Source organism: Aptenodytes patagonicus, chromosome 1, assembly GCF_965638725.1.
Source record: "Aptenodytes patagonicus chromosome 1, bAptPat1.pri.cur, whole genome shotgun sequence".
Taxonomy (NCBI): Eukaryota; Metazoa; Chordata; class Aves; order Sphenisciformes; family Spheniscidae; genus Aptenodytes; species Aptenodytes patagonicus.
In genome coordinates, this window is record NC_134949.1 from 57,207,688 (window position 1) to 57,227,549 (window position 19,862).

The 19,862-nt window shown below is 42.4% G+C and overlaps 1 protein-coding gene across 1 annotated transcript; it reads right to left on the reverse strand.

The window, feature by feature from the left end:
- Positions 1-1,755: 1,755 nt before the first annotated feature.
- On the reverse strand, positions 1,756-19,784 carry XPNPEP3 (X-prolyl aminopeptidase 3). The gene is made up of 10 exons (XM_076337231.1): positions 19,688-19,784; positions 17,844-17,960; positions 14,895-15,302; positions 12,827-13,029; positions 11,886-11,948; positions 10,420-10,533; positions 7,904-7,989; positions 7,037-7,220; positions 5,405-5,525; positions 1,756-4,611 (listed from the first exon to the last, which is right to left on the reverse strand). The coding sequence occupies exons 1-10, from the start codon at positions 19,746-19,748 to the stop codon at positions 4,445-4,447; spliced, it is 1,524 nt and encodes a 507-aa protein (XP_076193346.1). The 5' UTR covers positions 19,749-19,784; the 3' UTR covers positions 1,756-4,444.
- Positions 19,785-19,862: the final 78 nt, after the last annotated feature.

Below are 19,862 nucleotides of genomic sequence, written 5' to 3' on the forward strand. Positions count from 1 at the left end.
TTAAGACAGCAAGACAAACTCCAAGAAGGTGAAAGGAGCTGAGGGGAGAAATTGAGCACCATTGAGCCCACCATGTCTCAGTATCCATTTTGATGATAAATTCTGCTTTAAAATGTAACTTATTGTTACACCTCTGAAATGTAATGAATTTTATGTCAGACCCACTCCTAGAGCCAGCGTTTTGAAAGTGTTCAAATGATGATTTTTAATCAAGTAGAGGCTGAGCATGCATGTAGGGAGCACATATAACAGAGATGCTGTAATGATCTCAGAAAATCATAAACTTAAATGCAGTTTAGATCTGCATACTAATGAAGAGATGCCTATACAGACTTCTAGACAACTCAGTGTAAAAGAAATAAAAAAATGCCAGTTCATTGCAGTGCAGACTTTCATTATCCAATTACACAAAGTATTAAGCATCTCATCCTAATTAAAGCACTTTTGTCATTTATCTCGTATAGATTTTTTCCTAAGTTTAACCCTAACTCTTTTTGCTTTATGGTAATTCTCCTGGGAGTAATTACTAAATTTCCATAGCAGTAATTTGGGTAGCATAAGAGCATGTAACCTCAGCCTTGCTCTCTCCATCATAAGGAAGATTTTGCCTGCAAACATACTTTTTCCCCTTCACATTATTTAAAATATGACACATGATCAATAACATGAAACTACAGAAAACTTTCTCATATGATAATTCTATTGATTTTTAAATAATTTTAAATAATTAAACTAACTGTTAAGACCAAGTTCATCAATACAATCTGACTCCTTTGTTCCCCCCTCCTGAGTAGGACAAATCAATCAGGGTCTCCTGGTTAGCATAACCAGTTTCCTGGAGCTGTTGCGCCACTCATACCGAATAGCCGTTTTATGCCCTGTTGTTCTCTCCTTGCTCTCACATCCACCTGCACACATCCCCACAGCTCCAAATCACACCCTTCTGAATCTTCTCTGTTGCATTGTACATTCCCAAAACCCTCCATCTCCATTCTCTTTACTCCCTCAGTTTGCTTCTTCCTACACCATCAGGTTCCTTTGCAAAATAATGAATGCAATTTTAGGAAGGACATATTGTATTTTTCACAGAAAACAGAGATAGAATGCCAAATTGTGTTAAATGCCAAATTTCTTTCCACTTTGATGACAGAAGCATATCTGCAAATTGGCACCTCTGCTCAGACTGTACTTTAACAACAGGACTTTACTACTAACTAGTTCTCTGCAAGGCAAAGCGGGCCCCTGGTAGAAGGTGAAATGGAATAGCCAAGAAAAGCTTCCCGGGGCTCCTCTGAAAGCAAAGCAGCTTCTCCATAGGGATGGCTGGCTCTCATTTTCTCTTGTACTCTGATGCCCTTACGACCTGTGCCATAGTTGCAATAAAACCTCTCCCCAGGTGAACTTGGATATACCTCAATTTCTCTTTCGCTTCCAGTGATCCCACCATCGCCCTCATCAAGCAGCTGGCAACTTGTGCTGCCACCCAGAGCTGCTCCTGCACCCAAGTGGTTGGAACGAGGAATCTCTTCTGTGGCAGAGACAGACCGTAAATCTGGCAGTATAGGACTGGCGACTGGGGAGGTAGGCCACGGGTATGTGCAGCCAGAGAAGGGATTCTTTAGAGTTTCTCGATGAAGGCCATGTAAAATGTTCATGGATTTGGTTGTATTCAAGGGACACTGCAGCATGTGTGTAGGTCCCAGACAACACTCTGATTATCCACCCCTGCAACAAGTGAGAAAAAGCCTTCAAAAATTTAGGTTGCAAGACTCAAATTTAATACATTCTGCAAAATGCACTCTTCTTTACATGGAACAACAGATTCAAAACATTAGCAGCAGTTTATGCCGAAGAAATGGCTGAACACTGTGGAAGAATTACAGAATATGGAGCAATGCACAGTCTAAATCAGACACACTGAGCATGATGGAGAACAGCAGCCCTAGCAGATCCATTACTCTCCACTCAGCAGAGTCACAAACACTTCTTTACTGACAGAAACATTCATCCGCAACATTCCTAAAATCTATCGGTGTTTGCAAGTTGCAGGATTTTCCTGAGATGAGTAGCAATTAGTGCGTGCCTGCATTTGACACTGTTATTTCAAGTCCAAGATAGGTTACAGATAATTTATAAATCTTGCTGAAAAATAATGCTCTTTCTGGAGGTGCTTATATTTATTGAACAGCCATGCAACTTGATGGCCCGAGAAATGACTTTCTACACATTGTTTTATTTTAAAAATAACTTTATATATGTATTTCAAAGGCTTATTTACAGTAAGTACAATTATTAACTCTGTTAGGTACACAGGCAGATGTGCAGACCAGCACACACATGTAGCTCTCAGGTTAATGTTATTTTAAGCTGCTTACATAGTTTACAAAATCCAAGATTTGTCCCAGTTGACATGGCTCTAACAGGTGTAATTGGAACAACAAACGTGTTACAGATCAGAACAACATCTGAAGTATTCATTGGTTCTGTGTCCACACTTAGCAAGCCTTCCTTCTAACAGTTTACACTGTACGTATCACTGTAACGCATGAGCATCTAACAAAGGCTTCCATCAAAGATTAGCAGATTCTCTTAACTAGGTGAAACTCGATACACTAAAGCCTGTAAAAGCATTTACTTTTCGTCATGTTGAAAAAATAAAATTACGGCATGTCTTGGCTGCCTTTCAAGTGCCAAATTCAAACCCCAGTGCCCGCACCCAGATCCCATTAAAAGCAGTGAGAGACACAAGACATCGTCCGTTTGGCTTTCACTAAATGAAATGAAACACAGAAAAGAAAAAAGAGAGAAAACGAGCAGATTTCGCTAGCGGTTACACAGCAACAGAACCAGAAGTCGAACTCAGGAACCCTGACTACCTTCCCCACATGCTTCTGACCACGTTCACTGTGGGGAATTAGGGCAAACCGGGGAAGAGGCAGTGACATTGATTAGAAAGCAAAATGGATTAGGAAGCAGTGACATTATAATGGGTCAAAAATAGACAATATAGGAAGAGAAGAGAAAAAAAAAGAAAATTGAAAATAACAGACGAAAAAAACTGAAAGCTACCACCAGAAAGGAAGTAAGATGATGTGATGCAACAGCAAGCATAAATAAAAGGAGATGCACTGACGAGAGGCATTTTTCAGACATGTTAAATAGCTGATTGTCAAAATATTTTCAGTAAATACAGAGGCACCACGTTTGCCTCTAGTAGGTGTATTTACTACTGCATACAATGGCCTGGGTGGTAGGCTGATGTTGAGGGAAGACAACTCTTCTCTTTACTCCTCATTCATCCTAGCCCCTAATCACATTTGCAGCTGCCTTAAAAATATAATCACAGAGCATTAGTTACTGACTGCACTTGGCAAAACGCAAAAGGCAGCTGTGATCTTGCCCTCAGAATTTTTTAAAAGAATTACTTTAAATTTCATATAAAAGCCGTATAAAGACTTGAGACTCGCCATAGGGCAGACTCGTCAAAAATACACTGCTGAAGTTGCTGGCACTTACAGCACAAACCAGAAAGGTGCTGGGACTGTCCCAGAATCAGACACCTCACATCTAGATGACAACCAGCAGCTCACCAGTGGAATCCAGCACAGCCAACATAGCCCTGCTTCCCAGGATAGAGGTGGGCTCAGAACAGGAGACTGGAATGGACATTTGGGACAAAAAGAAGGGAATGTGGAAGACAGCAAGATTGGGTATATCCAACCTCCTGAGCCCTATCTGTCCTTTCGGAAATTACCAAACGCTCCAATAAGCTGAAAGACCAGATGAGATGCTTTTTCCTGCTGTTGGCCTATTTTGCATGTGCCTGAACAAGGCCCAAACACATCCTTATCCTTAGAATACTAAAAGCATTCTCCACAGGCTTCAGATAAAACTACCTCCCAACCAAACCCATCTTCCTGACTACCAAAACCTCTTCTCCCAGGGCTCTATAAAAACGAAAGCTGTCTGACACGCTTTATTCCCCCAAAACACCATTTATCAAAGCTTCATTTTTAAAATCTGACTGTTGTGAAACTACTGCTAAAGGGGAAAAAACGAGGCCCTGGTCTCAGCAGTCATACCTATGCATCTGGAGAGGGACCAGGCAGAAGCCCTGCTGGTGGCACTGACAAAATTCATCCCTCCAAGGGCACCAGAAGAGATGGATCCACAAAGCAGGGAGATGAACCCACCCCCATGTCCTGCAACAAGCTCAACATCAGCACTAATCAAATCAGAAGGAAAATGCACACAGAAAAGGTTGCTTTGCTTTTTCATCCCTCAGTACCCAAGCTTTTTCCATTCCACTTCCCAGCCCCAGTCCTGGAAACGGCCATCAACTGTCCACACCCTCCATCCCTTGACAACTATAGCCAGCTACAGGGATCTGCATTCCTGGAGGGCTGCGTCTCCTGAGGAGGATGAAAGAGGCAGAGAAGGGGCATCATGAGCTGCAGCCACAGATCTGCTCGATGTGGTAGATCTCCTTGGGACAGTCAGCAGACAAGATGAGAGGTGCATCCTCTGTTATCACAACATCATCCTCAATGCGCACACCAATGCCACGAAACCTCTCCGGGGCACTCACATCATCCTCAGGGATATAAATGCCTGAAAGAAGGAAGGGAATTAAAACACACAACACTCTCCATAACAACCACCTTTCCCTTACTGCACCACGAGAGCAGGGTTGGATTTTCAGCAACATAACATGAGTTTGATCCTGAAAATTTTTAATAAGGAAAGCTACTCTCTTTCCCCTCACTCATGGCAGTTGGTGGGCAAAGAAAGGAAAGTGTCCCTCAGTGCTTACAGACACTAACATGTTAATAAAAACTTCCACAATTACAGCTGGCCTTTCTGCACTTCTTGCTCTCAATGCTATGTTCACAATGATGATTTTAACAGTGTTCTGAACGGAGAGAGAGAAGAGCAAAACATTAAATATCAGTTTCCAGCTGACAGCTCCAAATCGAGTGACAAGCAGAAAGAAAGATTCATCGTGAAATGCCTAATTTGCAAAGCTAAGTTGTGAATGCCTGTAATTGCAGACTGCAATGCTTGAGACTTATGCTACCAGTGACTGGTAGTACTTTAGTCACAATAACACAGAACACAGCACAAGTGAATTGACCCTGCTTCTCTGCACTGCACTCGATCACTGTCTGAGAGTTTACTCACACGATTTGTTACCTTGGCTGTGTTTGGGAGGGAAATAGGGTTTTCTAATACTGTAATGACTTTGGGAGGGGAATAACTTAATGTTTTCCAATACTGTAACCATTTTCAATTTCACCAGAAAGGACCTGAATGCTTTGGTCTGAGGGACCAACTAATTACTGAAAGCAATACTGTTATCCTCAGTGTTGCATGTTTTTGTCCACCACTGACTGTGTATCTTTACCTGGTTCAATGGTTATCACCATGCCTGGCTGGAGCGGGAGCGATCGGGATATATCTGGGGTATCATGAACATCCATGCCCAGGTAATGGCCCACATGATGTGGGCAGTACTTTCGAACAGCCTAGCAGAAGACAAAACAAGTGTCATGGAGGCAGTTAAACACAGCCCAACCTCTTGTTCCAGTACAAAAGATGGGGAGAAGAGACAGAATAGTTATGTGCTTAACTAGCAATCTTACTGCCATGACTAGGTCACCAGGGACTGTCTTCCATTTACCAGAACTGGATGGCCCTCAAAACCCACCAGTACTAAGTGCCTATTATAGGCATATTGCAGACTGCCTTTCCCCCTCTGAAAAGAACAGCCCAAGCCCAGCATCTCAGGCAAGACTTCAGTTTTCGGCTCAGTGAGCTTTCCTGCCCCAACCCTTTCCATCCCTTAAACATCCAAGCCCTGCGTTGCTCCCATCAGCAGACCCTGACAACCGACAGCAGCTGATACAGCTGCTACGTGATGCGGCAAAGAGGTCTCCTATGCACGACAGAGTGGATGCTGTGCCGATTTCACTCAGCAGCTACAGCAGGATTTTAATCCACCTCTACAGGGCGCTGACACTGCCTCCCCCCACACCATCTTAATCCCCTAATCCCCCTCATTCCAGAGAGGAGCTCCTTGACAGCAGGAATCAAAGAGCTAATTCCTCTTCTGCCCCACGCTCCTCACATTCACTGGGGAGTGAGCTGCAGACAGACGCTGGTCTCATCTGGCTGTGCTGCCGCCTGCCGACAGAAACCGGCATGATAGCCTCCATTCACAGGCAAGAACTTGTGCTGTTATTGCACTGACACTGTAGGACAATTAAATCTGGCAGAAATCTGTCCTGCTGCCAAAGGGGTAGTTCCATCACCTGGTTTTGCCATCTTTCTTGTATTGGCATCAGCAATCATGCAGGTTTGCAGTGAGTGGGACTGGATAAACTTCTCTAACTGCAAACCAATCCTATTTTATCTGCAGGTTCAGCTCCAAGGCAGACCAGTTTCCCAGTCTTGTTCACCAGGTAGCTCTGTGAATCCCAATACCAACACAAAATGGTGCAGAAGAGGCAGCAGGTGGAATGACTGAGAAGAATGGGCTGCACCTTTTGGTGGCACTGCAGATTTATGCTATGTTAAACAGATCACAAAACTATGACTAATTGCCTGCAGCCAGCCCTGGACCCAGAATTTTCTGTTAGTGCCAATGTCTCTGTAAGTCCCTTCAGACTGTCTGTACTCTAAAGCTGCATCTACACTAACAAGTAGTGCAGACCAATGGGAATGGATCTGCAGGGTGAAACAGCAAGCGTTGAGGAACACATATTCACACTATGTGCCTGTAAGACTGGGGGGTTACTTCAGACCAAATTGTGCGCTGAATGGTTGAAACACATCTTCAAGTTTAGCCTTGTCTGAGAGAAATCCAGTCCTGTATTGAGACCAGCCCACAACATGAATTAAAGCACGGTGAGTGGGGACAATTAGAAGATTAATCTCAAAAGCACATTCCTGAGCCAAACTAAAGCCACTAGCATAACCCAAGGAGAAAACAGTCAGGCCTAGTGGGGGGAAGCTGGAGTAAAAAAACTTCAAGTACCTTGAAGAAGGGGCTCTCAGTGATGCTACTCTTTAGGATCCCCAACTCTTTCAGTTTCTGTCCAATAAGGCTCAGCATGAGGCTGTAGATATTTTCTAGACTCATGCCTGGGGAGCAGAGGCTCAGGCAGGACTTCTGGATATCCAGGACAGCCTGGTATAGTTCTGCTTGGGGTTTGGTGAACCTGAAAACCATTGAGAAAAGGAACAAAGGACATTTCTCACAATTAAACCTCCACCCAGAACCTATTTTGGGGACAGATTCAGTTCAATGTTGGAGCAGGGAAAGTCAGAAAGGAAAGCAACTGCTCCTTATATGAAATGCCAGACAGCATCACTGCAACATGCCCTTCAATACACTGGGTGTATTGAAGTGTTTCAAACCCCTGCTTCTGGCAGGGTTTCTCAGCTGACAACCTAACCCCAAAGCAAAGCAAGGCAAAGCTACTGCAGGAAAAAGAATGCACTTGAGCCAAAACATACAGGAATTAAACACACAACTGCAGGGACACCGCACCAGCAAATTCACAACTGACAGAGCCATGTACAGGTCAAGTAAACTCCTGTTTTCTTACACACAACCAGAGTCAGCCACAGCTGAATGCACAAAAGCCCTCTCTGCACTTTAAGCGTGCTGTAATAGCTGAAAATAGCAGTAATCACACATATTAATGCAGTAATTAATGAGGCAGTGGGGAATACTGCTTCTCATGCTGAAAGATTAGTTTATATAATTCGATTACTCTGAAGAATCACAGAATGGGACACGTTAAAACTACTCACACAGAGATTAAACACACATACACTCAATCCATCAATTATTTAAGAGCTTCTCAAAGTTCTTCAAAACAGCCTTATCGCAGCATACCTTCCATTGACAGGCCAGGTACGTGTGATGTCACTTACGTAGCAGGAAGACTCACATCCACCATCTAGCAAGACCAGTTCACCATCCTGGAGAATAACAGGAAAAAATGTCCTGTGGGTCAGTCCGGCTATTAACTGAATTGATTTTTCTGAGAGCAGGAAGGAGATTATGTACTTATTTTGGCAAAGCAGCTGCAAAGATGTGAATTCCTTTTGCAGAACAACACCACAGGTGCTACTGTTTATGAACAGCTATTCCAGTCGGATTGTTTCTCTGCAAGGTAGTCTCTGTTATGCTTATATACAACCTGAACTCTTAACACGCTGATTTTCAAACACTTTGGAGTAAAAAAAAAAAAAAAAAGACATTTTCCTTGAACTATTCTGCGCTCTGAGACATCAGTCCCATTCACACCCGGATCGCTTACTCCAGCAAATTACACCAGTGACTCCTTTCACTATAAGTTCTCTGCTAGTGACTGAGACAGAAGGGTTTTGCCACAAAAACAGATTTCTGAGCTACCCACAAGATCACTAACAGCTAAAGATTTAACCTTGTCACAAGGTAGGAGGACCCAGCAAAATCACTTCTCTGACAGCGTATCACTACTGTAAATGCACTACTGAATAGCTTATACCATCTTCCCTGTTCTCTTCTGGGACTTTCTTGACTGCTCTAAGATATGCTTCTGAATCTATCTGGTGATGAAGAAAAAACTTTTGGAGATGTGAACCTCCAATTCACTTCAGCAAAACCGTTCCATGTCAATTAAATCACTGACTGCACATCTTCCAAAAAGCCATGCAAAAAAGACAAAGGGCCAGGAACAAAATCCCTGCCTCGCTTTCCCTCCTTAAAGGGGCTAACAACAAACAGAGCAGTGACATCTGTAAAAAGTTTGGATTAAATTCTCCATGGATTTACACTACGTGTAATCCAAGGCCTTTTATAGAGATTCACTCCACAGATCTGAGACTGTGCCAGCAGCCATGATGTGGCATGACAAGGAATAATTCTAGCACGTTAAGGGAAAAAATAAGAAGCAGAATTTCACTGCTAGCACTACTTCCAGTGCTAGCTACTATCGTTGTGTACAGTTAAGTGCCACAAATACTTACACAGTAAACTAGCAGTGAGCAGATCTCACTATCCCACTGAATAGACAGGCCATTAACTACCCATCTACATGGTATTTTTAACTTTTTCAGAATAGCTGGTTCAATTCTTTAAGTAAAATATTAAATTATAGCACCTCCCCTCTTCCAAGTAATTAAACAAGCTAAGTAACAATTTATTGGCTAAGGGAATTCAGCCCGTGGTTTGATTGTCCGAGTAAGTGCCTTATGTCATGCATCTTGTCCTCTTTCTTTAAAGCTGAGTCCACTAAGTGGCAGACTGAATGAAGTCCACACGAGGCCGTAAGCAGCATTCAGATACCTTCCAAATTAGACACTTTGTTAGCCTATTTGGCAACAAGATCTATAGGAAGTAGCACACAAAGGAAAAGAAAGAGTCAAGTTTATGGGTTTAACCTCCTACTTAACAGTTTTGAAAAAAACAAGTGACAGTCATTTAACTGAACAACTTTAACAGAAGCAACTGGAGTTTCATGAGCACGCCTGACCTTGGATGACAGTATAACAAAGGAGGCTTCTTTCTGCCAAAAGCAGCCTGTCATATCTTTTGTACGTCTGTCTCTGCAGATCATTTCAAGGTCTGCTAGCATGCCAGCTTCAAGAAAAGACAATGTTAGTGGGAAAGTTTCATCCTGCATTAAGACAGAGGAAAAATATGCTCCTCTGAAGAGTGAATCGTGAGTAGAGCAGTGGGGGAATACTGCTCCTGAAAATACTTATCTGAATCTAAAGGTGTATTGTCAGGAAAGCTCGAGAGGGTTCAATCAATAATGTGAATCTTCAAAATAAGACAAGACACATTAATTTACCTACAGCCATCTAATCCACCTCTCAACATTTAACGCTGATCCTTTCCCTCCTTGTTCCCCTTCCCTGCTGTGCAGGCCTACACAGAGTCCAAAACGCTTTTCAGCTTCGCCAGAGCAGGAATGCGCTATTGTACCTTATGTTGCAAAGCAAGGCCAAGCAATGCAAGTGACAGCAGAAGACCCCCCGCAGTGCCTTCACTCTGCCTGCTGCAGTGGTCCCTCTCTTTTGTGAGGTTAGCAACCCACCCAGCACTGCACACTGCTGCACACGGTGTGGGAGTAGACATGCTCGTTAAATGAAGTTATTTGCAAGCTTGTTTGCAAGTCCTTCCACTGTTCAGAAAATGCTGCAGCAAGTGCAAAGAGGAGAGAAAGAAACTAAATGGAGTGAAGTTAATCTGTCACTGACAGTAAAACTAACCAGGGCAGGATTCCTTTTCCCCGCTCACTTGAAAATAAATATATAAGTTTTTTGATCTGTTCAGTCAAAACAAAGAGCAGCTAGGGGACACATATGGGGACAGTGTGTCACAGCACTGCATTTTAAGTTACTGGACAGCATATGGTTTACCTTGATGAGCTGATTGTTCTTCACATAGTGCAAAGTGTTTGATCTGTTGCCACCAGCAACAACGGGGGGGTATGCCAAGATGTCAGCACCACGAGCCCGGCACTCGAATTCAAACTGGAATACCAATTCAGAGAGGAGGAGACCGTTACTGCTGATTCAGGTGATTAACTGCCCTGGGGCTGTTATAATTCACATCCTACAACTGTTAATTCATACAACACAAAGTGAAACTGGAAAGTGAGTTCACTAAATGAAAGCAGCCTTGAAGGTTTTCCAAGAACACTGGAGAAAAAAAAATACAGAACTACCCACTTTTCAAGAGAGTGTTTTAAGCCTGCATCTGGTCTCATGGAAGCTCTTTCTGGTGCAAGCTGTTCAATACTGCATCAAACATTCATTACGTTGTCATAAATCCAGGTGAGGATTTGTTCTTATATAAAGTAATGCTCTTAGTTGTCATATGACACTGCGAATTTTCAAAGATCCTAAATATCAGCATGACAACAGCCATGTTTTGTTGTTGTCTTTTAAAATTACAAAGTACCAGCATATTTACAGCAGTATCTATTTTCATGACTCTGTTGAACTAAGAAGGTTTGAAAGCATGCACTACCTTGATGTCAGAGAGGAGAAAAAAAGAAAAAAGGCACAGTAAGCCTCAAGATCTTTACCTTTCTTGAGTGATGAAGTTGATGAAAGCATGGAAATGAATAAACTTACATCTATAAAGACTCTCTTTATCCTCAATATATTCATAATGTGTCTTTCCTATAATTACCAAAACCACATGGGACAGAACACTCCAGGATGCCTACATGTAGTAAAGTAAGTTTTATGATCCTAATCTGGAGTGAAAAATTGATCTGTAAAATACACTTTAATTAAAATAATTTTCTTTACAAGTCAGTGCCATGTCAGCACAGGCCCATCTATGTCATAACAGAGGGTCAAATCCTGCTGATGTTTCTCAAACAGGCATCTCACTGTAATTCCTTACAAAATTCCTTACCAAATGTGCAGGCCAATTAGTCCTGAGAGGCATCTACACTGCTTCAAGATAGCTGTGGTAATCTGAGGTAGTAAGAGGCTAGAGTCAAGAGAAGCAGGCTTTACAAATATGTGTTGTAACTACTTAAATTCTGTACAATAGAACTGTATTATAGAGTAAGATTATAACTATATATCTGATTGTTTAGCAGGTTTTGTATTTAAATACAATAGAAAAAGACATCAATAGCAGATAAACTTAGACAACCACTACGTTCCTTCAATAAGGGTATGGGAAGTACAGCTGAAGAATTCCTCACACTGACTTTTCCGCACGTCCTAGGAACCGCAAGAGTTGGGTGAAGGAGCAATGTGCTACAGTGGGAGACACATTATAGAGAGATCTGACATTTCTAGTTTCCTGGAAGGATAAAGAACATCCATCCCTTCTATCTCACCTCCAACCACAAAGTACTCACCTTTGCATACAGAAAGGCTTCATCCACTGGGGATTTGCTGGCAAACATTGTTTCTGTGAAAGCCTATGAAAAAGAAGGGCCTTTCAGTTAGCAAATGAGCCTGAACTTGAGGGAAGTTCTTTTTTTTTACCTGCTGTCTTTTGAGGAAGGCCTAAAATCAGCTGGCCTAGAACACAGGAACCAGAGGCAACTGAAAATGCAGAGTGCTGTGAAGACTAGAACCAATTAAGCTCTGTTCCCCGTGAAACTGTATTTAGGGGCTGATTTACTCTAGTTTTTGAAAAAGGATTAGATGATTGAAGCTGATCCCATGGGTTGGCATTTTATGAGTTGTCTCACCTATGGATTCCCTCACGTATAATAGGAGTGCCTTATGCAGCTTTTCCTTCAGAGAAGGATAAGCTGTGCCTCTCTTTTCTATTTGGCTATCTATTTTAATAACATTTACAAAAACATAATTGCATTTGAGGTATCTGTCAGATTTGTTTAAAATTGGCCAATGAGTTCAAAAGGTATTTGAGGGAGAAGGGGGAATACAGAGACATACACAGGCAATGTGTTCACAAAAATCCTGTTTCTGCAAAATCAACAGGATAAATGGAAAAGAAAATGGCGTGGGGAAGGAGAAGGGAAGCTGGGAAGAGAGTGAAGAGGCTACCCCTGTTCCTGAATAGATATTGCTTTTAAACAAAGTCTAACAGCTGCTGGCTTGACTTCGCTGGAGTTACACTAATTGAGAGAAGATGGTAGTCCAAGCAGTCTTCCTGTTTCCCCTTGTCATGTGGAGGGAGCTGAGCCCAGCTGATGGTTGAGATGCAGCAGTTCAGTAACAGATTAGACCAAAGCTACCCTTCCAACCCATGTCACCCCATCGACAGCCCTCTCCCCTTTCTTCTTTAAAGGAATGCACTGGTTCATCTGGAGAGCGCACGACCCCATACCTCTGCTGTCACCCGTCCAGCTATCTTCATCCTTTCAATCTCTGCAGGAGATTTGATCAGCCGAAGCTTTTGCACTAGATGTCGGATGCCCTGGATGTGGTTTTTGTTCCGAGCTTTTATCTCAGCCAGGGACTGCATATAGTCAGAGTGCAGCTCTGTATGCACTGGTTTCGTCAAGTCATACCAAACAATGTTTGATTCACCTGGAATACAAAACAAAAGCTGACACAGATGAAAATAAATGTAGAAATGTCCTCCCCATACTGAACAAACTCACTCCTCCTAAACTAGACCTGTTGCTATATTTGAGAAATTAATTTCCTCTGAATCTGCATTTACAGACCATATAGACACTTTCACTGCACAGGATACTAGCAATGTCTTCAAAATCTGGAAGATTACCAATTCATAGCATGTATATTTGACAAATGCCCACTTCTATGCAAATATCGGGTTTTACGATCATCACCGAATATATGCATCTTGCACAGATCCATTCAGAGTTTGCATATCAAAGTTGCACTTGTGTAAGCTACGTAGTCATTGCACTGCAGTGGTGCATGTTCTGAATTGTTCTCTCATTTAGCCTGTCCCCCCTGATGCTGTAAGGCAATTTATCTTTTACCCACCACACGGAATCAGGGTCATTATCAACTACGCTTCAGAATATCTTTGGGGAACAACTGCTTATTTCAGCCATTGAGAGAAGATGAACTTACTGAGGACAAACATATTTACCTATGTTGAAATTTATTTAGAACATCAGAGTTAGCACCCACATTCTCCCCACAGGAGCATTTTAAATGGGGATGAGTAGAAAAGCCATGCTGAGTCACAGCTAATGTCCACCTAGGCCTTCCTTCTTTGGTGACAGTAGCCGTTAGCAGCTACAAAATGCTAGCAATGCTAGCATTGCTTACAAAAAGTCTCTAAGAAACTAGGCATTTATGAAAGAGTATTTCCCTTAGCACATCCTCCGCACTTATGGTTTCTTCATTTCAAGGCTGCATCTTCATAACAGTGATTAACTGCTTTTCATGGACCTCTCCCCCAAGGAACTAAAAACTTTTGAATCCATTTATACTTTTGACATTCCAAACCTTCCATGAATGATCTACAACTTAAAACTTAAAAGGTGTCAAAACCTGCCATGTGATCATTTCATTCAGCGTTCCCTTTGTTTGTAAATTATGAAAAATAGCAACTAATCATTCCTACTCATCCTCTCTGTGCTTTCCATAACCATACACATCTCTCATACCTTACCTTCTGTTTTCTCTTTTTCAAACTGAGCAGGTTTCTCCAGCACGTCTCTCACATGCACTCTATACTTTTGATCATCCTCGTTGCCCTTTCTGTGACTTTTCTATTTTCAATATATCCTTTTTGTAAACAAAATAACTAGAATCCGAGATGGTATTTAAGACTCCAGAATTCACTCTATTTATTTGCGTAATCCCCCAAGCGCTTGCCCTTTTTATACTGTCATAAGCCTTCAGCTTCATTTTATAATGCATTTAAGTTCACCCTGGATTATAAGTATTGAGGCTACATGGTGATGTTAGCTGCAGAAGAACACGTCTAAAGGACAGCAATGTTCGTATTTCAAGAGTAAGTCAACACCTAGCTAAAAAAGGTGAGTGGACTAACAACCTCCCTGTGTAGATCATTTTCCAAGTCTATTATGAATAAAATACCTTCAAGTTTCCTAAAATTCATCTGGTTCTGGCTCTGTCAGCAAAAAGATATGACTAAAACAGTAACACAGTTTGCAATGCTCTCTTGCTCATCCTGTTCCTTACGTTTCACAGATGTGCACTGGCATTCACATGGGTACACAAGAAATTCAGAGGGGAGGAAAAACTATTATTTTCAAAACTACATTTCCACTGGTGACCCTCAGGAAGCTAACAAGAACTTCCAACTGCTTTTGTCACACTGTCATACCCCCGGCATGTCCCCAAGTTCATGATAGTCTTGAATTGGGGTCACAGACCACCTTCCAAACCCACACCATTCAGACCCTGCAAACCACATCTCACCTCATTCCCCCTCCATTTTTTGTTACCTTTCAGTTTGGCCACCAAGTGCCTGAACTCCTCAATGGTGTAAGCTTCATCTACTCCTGTGAGAGCAACTGCTCCATCTGTGCCTGATCGGGGCCCATCCCACAGCTCTCGGCTTGGATCTCTCCGGGGCACAAAAAGTATGGATTTGTGGTAGGGCAGCGCTTTGCCAGGAATGCTCTGCAGCACCAGGATGCTGTCAGGCTCCTGGAACCCACAGAGGTACAGGAAGTTAGTGTCCTGGTGGAAAATGTAGGGGATGTCATTGCTCATGTAGTACGTGGGGTTGGATAGCAGAATCACTGTGTGGTCCAATCCTTCCCAGCCATGGGCTTCTTTCTGGATCAATGCCATCAGCTTGTGTCGGCGAAGAGCATATTCCACCTGTGACAATCCCGGGGTTACCTCTCCTACGAATACAAAACAAATGAGATCGAGAAATTCAAGGCACTCACAATATTTTACTAGTCACATGCCTGATTCCTGCTTACTCCCTCATGCTTTTCAAATGCATGGCTTCATTGTGGTCCCTCATTAGCCTTTCCATTGCTCTCTCACGCAACTCTTCAGCTTCCGTTCCTACAGCACATCCTCACTCAATCTGCTCCTCCATCATGCAAAGACAGAAATTTATTTTAACAAATCGGATTTTCTGTTATGTATTTCTATGCAAAAGCAGAAATCACAAAACCTGGTAGATTTAGACAAACATCCAAAACAGATGGATGTTTTCAGAAAGACATGTAAAAAAAGAGGAAGGGGCAAGGCAAACTGGACTTTGGCTGCTGAAAGCTGAAGGGTTTTATAGCATCTGGACATTGAACAGAAGATTACCTCCTAAGGCTGAGCATTAATTTCCTCAGATAAAGCTAGAATGTCTATTCAAATACACACTAAGTCAACTCATAAAGTAACTAGTTCTAAGCCATAAGGGGTGGATTGAGTGTTACAGATACTGGGAGATCAGGCAGAAACACAGAGGTTGCAGAGTCTAACCAGTCACAAGATTCCAGGCAGGAAGAAACCATGAACTGCAGGCTGGTGGCAGACTCCGATTAAGAGAAGGAATCTTCTCCAGGGCAGATGTAGCTTTTCTCAATAATTAACAATCAGATTTTTCCAAAGTTAAATACTATATTCCTAATGACTCTAACTAAACAAATTATCTCTTAGACAAAAGTATGTTTTAAACTGCTCCGGTCACGAAGGATACGAAGTACTGTGATCAAGATACTCACCAAAACCAGACTGAAGTTGAAAGAACAACCAACAACAGCTTAAGTACGTATTTTTAAAATTGTGAGACTCCTTAACTATGATTTAAATTAATACACGAGCCTTAATCAGTACTTTGGCTAATACCCTATTTTAACATAGATTGCATTTTCATACTGTTAACTTTCTACTTTCATAATCTTTTCTTCCTCTTCAATGTATTACACAGTGACAATTCTAGAATAAAAATTGAAATTTGACTTGTACGGTAAGTGGGTTCTTGCATGGGTGGGGTAGGAGGGGGAAGTTCTATTCAGAATGTTTTTCCTTGACAAAAGAGAGTTTAAGAAAATCACATATGTTGTATTTGCATTAAACTTTACACCTTTTCAACACCATACATCCCCAACACCTATTTGGTGTAAAAGTATTGTTTGTTTTTTTTAAAGAAAAAAACAAAACCACCAAATTTGTTTTACTCTGTAGATCTAGAAATGACAGGGAACACAGAAACTGTTTTAATGCAATCTGACCCCCCATTTCCGCAATATTACACTGCAAATTTCCTATGCTCCGCTGCATTCCAGTCTGCTTTCTAACTATCACAAACAGTCCAGTGAAGTTCAGAAGCTGCAGTAGGGTGGAACAGGGGAATCCCATTTGTCTTCTGACTGCAAGGCCTGGAAATTCTCTTTGCCTTAAAGACATTTGCTTTTTAAAACAATAATTGCAATAAAACAATCTTGTATTATTTGAAGGAAAACACCACTCCTTTATTAAATGGAAAATTACTATGGGCAGCTAGAACTAATCTCCAGTGTTTCAGCTGTGACTACTTTTAAAGCGTCAACCTCATTTACTGTGAACTGTTAATCAGTGCCCTGAGCAACCTGATCTAATATTGAAGTTAGCTCAGCTTTGAGCAGAGGGTGGACCCAGTAACGTCCTGAGGTCCCTTCTGACCCAAATTTTTCTACAGTTAAATATGTAAGTGCACGTTTATATATTCATCTGTTCTTTCTGTACACCTATCTATGGAAAAAGAACACAGAACCAGAATGTTTTCCTGGACATATTCTTGAACATATTTTTACTTCCCATTTTTTTTAGATTTAATCATGGTCATCTCATACCTACATGTTCATTTTCATTAATCTCATAAAACTGCACAACTTCAGCTTCTCTTTCATCACTACCTTCTAACTTTATAGCCACAAGTCTCTTTTTCTTCTTTTCCTCACAGCTTGAATACTCTTCTGAAGGGGGCATGCTTTTTTAGACAAGTAGTGTCCATCTCTCAATAAATCTCTCCCTGATCTCCTTTTCTGAATGACACCTTTATTTTGTGACCCGCAAGACATTAGATATGAAGCATTCTAGCAGTTCAGCTTGCACAAAGGACTCTCCCTTAATATAAATTGTATTGTATTTGCAGGACAATGAGCTCCCAAGATGCCACTGCCATGAAAGGTCTCCAGTACTGAAGTCAGTGACACCAAGCACCCCATGAGAAAACGGTAAAAAGCTAACATGTGATGCCTATTTTTGGAATCAGTATCATCTCAGACAAGGAAATGAACTACTAAATATAATTACTGCCTAATGAAGGTAATCATAAACAGCTGAAATCAGACACCCGTATGATGCAGCAAATCAATACTCTGTCCTAGACATCTCAGCAAAATACAGACAAGAAAGAATACCAATGATTGGCTCATACAGGGCCTGTACCTAACCTGGTTTGAGAAGGTGTGGGTGTGTGAAGGGGCTGGGCTGGCCCAAATACCGGTTTGGAATCTTCTTCTGCTGGGCAGGCTGGATGGAAAATCTTCGGAGAGCACATGACTTGCAAACTAGAGGAAAAAAATGCACCATGTCAAGGTAAAAGACCCTTCCAGTTAGAAAACTGCAGAATTATACTCCAGTCATCTGCCTCTTAGTAGCATTCATTCACCTTATATGACATAAACATCCCTCCTTAACTTTTCAATTTGTTGTGTACCGTAATAGTTTATGAAACAACGTGCACACAACTCAACTAATGATCAAATATTCACAAAACAGATTGAAAGAAATTAACGTATGCTAAACCGGACAATCCAGCAAGAAAACCCACAAAGCCATGTCGGTTTGCACATCCCAATTTCTACACTTGGTGTTCATGACGCACTCAGCATTCTCCCTCCCTTGCTTCCCTCAAACACTGCAGGGCTTGAAGCACACCACCTATATATCGTCTTTTCTTGACTATGTCTTCAAAAAATACCACTCATCTGGAACAATTACACAGTTTTCAAGGCCTTTCCAGTTCTTTTTTTACTAATAATGCCACAAAGAAACCATCAAATAACACAAGTTTATATAGCAATGTGGTTTTTTTCTGTATGAAAGATACTCAAGAGTCCCTGTTTATGTATTTAACTTACTTGACAGTAGCATTAGCCAAACTGAAAACAGTTCCTAAGAAGCATACATTTATGTATCCCACTTCCAAATCCACACACAGCCAAAGCAGACAAGTTTTAAAGAGAATTACAAGTGTGCATTTGGGAGCTCAGGGTGTGCACGATAGGACAATAGCTAAAATTAAACATCATTGTCACAAACTTTACCAACTTTGGAATTCTCAGTCACAGCCTTTTGCAGCTGAAGAATTGCTTCTGCCTAGATACAAACCATCAGACACATGGAAGGAGATGGTAATCAGTTTCCTAACATCTACCAGCTGATGTTTTGGAAACTGGCTCTCTTTTACGTCACTTACCATGTGCCTACTACAAAATCAATTCATGCTGCCAAGGCATGGCACTGGATTCTTAGAACAAATCATAATCAATTTTTCACTAGCATAAGCAAGTATAACACAAGCAGAACAGCTGCCTGCCTTTCAGGGAGCTGAGACTCAAGAGACTTATAGCAGGACATATAGACTGTGGATTTTCTGTGGGAGCCAGTATGATTAGCTACCAATTGAAGATTACTTATGCATGACAACTGATAATCATAACATAAAGCATTCACTATGTGATTATTGACTGGAGTAACAGGCTGGAGATCCAGGCAGTGAAATAGAATTACAGCTTTTTGTGCAGCCTAAAAAGAGAGGGTTTTCACTGTTTCCACCTACGCAGAGGACAAACAGGATACCTTGCAACGAGACAAGAGAACACAACAGGCACTAAATAAAGCGTATTTTGAAGACAGCAAGGAGCTTTCCACATCGTTGCTTTATTTTTCAAATAATAAACCGTTCTTCCCTCGGATTCAACCGTAACTGGGGCTACGACTCCGCTGCCGAAGAGAGCTGCTTTCCCGTGCCCCTCGCGCCCACAGCGAAACGGACGCGAGGGCGGCCTCGCAGCCCGCCCGGCCCTCAGGGCCGCCGCGGCGCCGAGGGAAGGAAGGGCTCTAAGCGGCGATATCGCTTAGCGTGCCCCGGGCAGTCAGTTACCGCAGCCCCGGGGACGGAGGCAGCCACGGGCGGGGGGCTGGACAGGGGCGGGCAGGGCCCAGCGGCACCGAGCCGGGCTGTACCGGTGAGGTGAAGTAAGGCGTGCGGGGGAAGAAGGGAGTCTCTGACCTGAGAAGCCGCGCCAGCCCCTCGCCGCCGCGACAAGCCTCTGGACCGGAAGGCGCGACATGTCCGAGAGACACGGCTAGCGCGGGCCTCGGCCGCCCGCCCGCACCCCCGCCGCCCGCCAGGCCCAGGCCCCCCCGCGCCGGCCCGGCCCGCGCATGGCGGGGCCTTCCCCTGC

Coding starts and splice junctions, on each gene's coding strand:
- XPNPEP3 (XM_076337231.1), bottom strand. CDS start 19,748: ATGTCGCGCCTTCCGGTCCAGAGGCTTGTCGCGGCGGCGAGGGGCTGG. Junction 7,221..7,903: donor ACCTGGCCTGTCAATGGAAG/GTATGCTGCGAT, acceptor AATGGTTTTCAG/GTTCACCAAACCCCAAGCAG. Junction 5,526..7,036: donor CTGAGAGCCCCTTCTTCAAG/GTACTTGAAGTT, acceptor GTCTTCTGCTAG/GCTGTTCGAAAGTACTGCCC.